Source organism: Priapulus caudatus, unplaced genomic scaffold (assembly GCF_000485595.1).
Source record: "Priapulus caudatus unplaced genomic scaffold, Priapulus_caudatus-5.0.1 Scaffold675, whole genome shotgun sequence".
Lineage (NCBI taxonomy): Eukaryota > Metazoa > Priapulida > Priapulimorpha > Priapulimorphida > Priapulidae > Priapulus > Priapulus caudatus.
In genome coordinates, this window is record NW_014577736.1 from 93,699 (window position 1) to 98,043 (window position 4,345).

At 41.2% G+C, this 4,345-nt stretch overlaps 1 protein-coding gene across 1 annotated transcript in view; it reads left to right on the forward strand.

Annotated features, from left to right (window-relative positions):
* Positions 1-4,345, forward strand: part of LOC106812690 (nipped-B-like protein A) — an 85,810-nt gene that overhangs the window by 27,816 nt on the left and 53,649 nt on the right. The window contains exon 3 of the mRNA XM_014816627.1: positions 3,374-3,542. Coding sequence (XP_014672113.1) covers positions 3,374-3,542 — 169 coding nt within the window. The remainder of the gene's footprint in view (positions 1-3,373; positions 3,543-4,345) is intronic.

The following is a 4,345-nucleotide window of genomic DNA, read 5'->3' on the forward strand; positions in this document are numbered from 1 at the left end:
TACAGGCGGATGCAAAAGGCTTAAAATGTAAACAAACGGGCCGTCGAGGCGTGTCCCGGTATATTTCTCAGCTTATCTTTTTATCGCGTACTTTAAATACTGCTACCTCTTTCCTCTTTTGTGATTTTATTAATTGATTCTTAGAGTATTTGTGTGGGTTATGGTTTTCCGATCCATGTTTTTGGTTTTAGGCTCCAAAATGGCCGCACTATAGGGGAAGCCATATTAGCTACCCATGATCGTATGAGTGGTTACGCGCGATGTGTGTGTGTACACCTTGCTTAGCGTCTAAGTGAGTGCAGACTAACCATAGACTATAACGAATAGTATGACACGTATTCATGAATCTCTTTAATATAGCGTCAATACATTAAAGCTCACAAACTGCGCATCCAAACCTAATTTCTCCAGTACTAGACTAGCAAACACTTCGTGGCATGGCATGAATACACACTACCTATGACAAACATAACTCTAGTTCCCTCCCATTTCACTGCACGTTGTCTTATAACAAGGTATTTTGAAAAATACCTCCCAATGTCTGTTGAAATTCTCCCGATGTTGTTTGACAGTTTTCCCATCCCCAAGCAACCGTGCAGGCGGCTGCGCGTACAGCGGTACGGGCGCAGCAAAGATAAAAACATGTGACGTCACGTCACCACTTCGAGGCTATACTTGGTTTTGGCAAAAACAGTCGGCGTTTCGGCAAATGGCCAGTTTTTCACCCTTTCTCTGTGGGTTTTAAAAAAGGGCAAACGCGCAGTGAAATGGTAGCAACTAGAGTTTATTTGTCATAAGTAGTGTGATTAGCATGACACGAAGTATGTTGCTAGTCTTGAAGACTAGTAACTGAGAAATTAGCGTTTGATGGCGCATTGTGAGCATTTAACTAGCATCCGCCCATAACGTGCAAGTGGCGCGTACAGTTGAGGGTGATGGTAGTGGGGGGCGCGCGAGTAACCTCAGCAATAACTTACGAGGTTTAGGCTTGTGCAGGTAGCTCTCTCAAACCAATACGTTTATGCTGTAGATTGGTATAACACTAATCAACTTCCCTTGTCCGTCTCTCTGTCGAACATCGCGTTATATACTGACATAGGTAGCACGCCTACCTATTTTTTCTAGTCGCGTCCGTACTGACAATGCTTGTCTATAGATTTGCTCATTCTACCGCCTGTCCAGCGTCCCTGTCTATTCGCCTGCGTTACAACTTTAGACACTGACCATAGTAATCCAAACAGAACTTTAGGTTATCGCTATCTTATTTACTTATGTGTCATTCAACAGGTAATTGAACACGCGCCTGTAAGTGGTTAACCCCGGGGGTGAAGTTTGGTTTGATATGTAAGTATCTACGAGCACAGACCCATCTCCATAAACTTTCAGGCATTAAGATGAAAATGAACACCTTTACACAAAGAAACTTGGGCAATTATAGTGAAATTGATATTTATATTAATGATAAAGATGTGTGTTTTCATGAAATACATCAAAAACTTATACTTAATCTACCGATCATAACCAAGACAAAACATTTACAAATGGCGTTTGTTCTCTGTTTGACAGGTTTGTTGAGTCGCCCACAAGGGAAGGGACGTCACTCCGCCCCCACCATATCCGTAGCCATCTTGCACCGCGATTGCGTCCTCGCGAATGAACTTTGAGAATGAAAATGAATTTGGAATGAAAATGAATTTGAAATGAAAATGAATTTGGAATGAAAATGAATTTGAAATGAAAATGAATTTGGAATGAAAATGAATTTGAAATGAAAATGAATTTGAAATGAAAATGAATTACAAATAAATAATAAAAATATCTGTAGCCATCTCGGCCACCGTTGGCTGCGACTCTCTCTCGCTTTAGGATAGCTTCGGGAAACCTCGCGTGTTTCCGTCAATGATTGACAAATGGAATGAATGGCGTCTGTTATTGATTGCCATAGTGATGACCCCCACCTGTGCCCACCTCACGCTGGATGTAGTAAACTCTGTAGTACTGACGTAATGAGTCAGCGCTACAATGGTGCTACACAGCGGCGACCGGAAGCAACATACTGGCCACAAAACGAGAGAGAGTCGCAGCCAACAGGGATCTCGAGTCTACTTACTATCATAATGTACTCGAAAATTCTAGGATATAGTATTATAGGGAAGGTGAATTCTACCCGTGATCGTATTAGTGGTTACGCGTGAGTGTTAGATTACACCCTTTGCTAACGTCTATCAAATACAGATTATAAAGAACATAACAACTATGATATACGTATTCCGTCATTCTCTTTAATTGAACTGCTTTAACTATGTATAAGCCCATAGCGGGGCAAACGCGTACAGTGGATGTGCGCGAGTAATCATCACAACTTACGAGGTTATTGCCGTGTCGTAGCTTTCTCTAACCAATCTAGTATATATATCTTAACTGTCTCTTTCTGAATCTCTCTCCGATCCTGTCTCTAGTGGAACACGCGATTATATGTACCCACATTTGTAGACACGCCTACCTATTGTTTCTAGTCACTCCGTTCTACGCTACTGTCTGTAATTGGCTAATGCTACCACTGTCTAGTCCAGCGTTATAACTTTGTACAGCTAGCCTGCATCCCAAAATAGAACAATAGCTTATTCATGTATATTTACTTCTATGTCTTTCGACGGTATTACAGTATCCCTTAAATTTTAAAATTAATAAAGAAGCATGAACAATAAAAAACATAAAACGTACGCAAATTTTGGACACCAGGCTTCGCAACTTGCCAGTATCTGTACACTAACTGCGAATATATAGCAGAGGTCAAGGTGGAAATGTCTATTGAGCAGTAAAATGTGTCTAGCATAAGTATTGTCCAAATTATCATGAAAATAACTGTGTAAGCGGTATGTAGAACTATGCTCAATTGTTCAAGCTCAGAATAACGCATTTCAGTAGGTTGTGCTAGAGGATGCGTTACTCTGTTCCACACAGTTGTCACACGCACGCACGCGCATACACACCGGAGTCTTGGCCTACTGTATATATCTCATACATAGAAAATGTTTCAAGCACCACTGTGTCTGCTACCATAGGTGAAGTTTATTAAGTTCAGCATGTGCGGTGAATTTTTTATGTATATTCTGACAGATCAGTGGCTGTCAGAAAAATTACTTGGGTATTTATTACAAAAGAAAATCTATACCTATTTACTGCGTTTAGGGGTTTTCTACGTGTTTATATACTTTTATAGTAACACAAAGCTTTGTATCAAAGATGAGAAAATAGCAATACAATTTTGTTATGATTTTTGTTGTATGCTCGTGTCATCTTAATATCTCATGTAAGTACAGTATTCACAGGATCTGCATGCTAACCCGTGTGTCTGTGTTTTTCGCTACAGTGCTGCCAGACCTGCCCCTGCCATCACCGCACCCATCTACGATGACGAGCAAAACGTTCTTCCACCACCCGCAGGTAATGGAGCGAGCGCGGCAGCTCACCTCCTCCAGGGATGGCAGCCTGGCAGTCCAAGTCTCACAGGCACTGGGACAGACCAACACCGATCACATGTAAGCTACACCTGATGTGTTTAAGCGCGTGTGTGTGCTGCTGCTGCTGTGATCGCGCAAAGGCGTGTATTGATCAGGGCTTCCCTACCTGGTTGCAGAGCTCTGCGGATCAACAAGAAAGCTGCTCGAACGAATTTCAGTGTTCTAATTAGATTTCAGTTTGTCCCATTTGTAATTGTGGTGTTTTATCGTGCAAGCTTCATCCATTCATTCGTTATGTTGGCTGATTCTGTAGCTGTGTAGTACTAGATTCGTCCCATGTTGTATACAATGTGTGAATGTTAACACACAGTGGTGAGAAGGACGAGTACGGGTGGTGGTGGTTGGTTGCCACTCAGTGCAGTTGGCACGAGCCTATGAGCATTTATAGAATAGCACAGCTCAGAGTAAGAACATAGTTTGGTTTAACTTTATCTAACTGCACCTACAAGTATCGAAAATATTCTGTGCATAGTACCACCCCCAGATATTGCTTCTGCCAAACAATCCCGTTCCCGTCGGATTCTACTACTATTCTGCGTGAGATAGTGATGTCCCGATGATCGATTATAATCGAAAATCGATCAATTATAGTCTCAAATTCGATAATCGATTATGAAAACAAATAATCGATTATCGGAAATACCAAAACAAACAAACAAGGAACTGTACTCACGATGTGTGAATTGATATGACAAGTAGAGCACAAGTCCTGCAGGGGCCCGTTGTCAGAAACATCGTAAAGTTAATGCTAATGTTAATGCTACGATAACACTTATACAATTACAATACATATATTATTACATTATTATATTACAACTAAT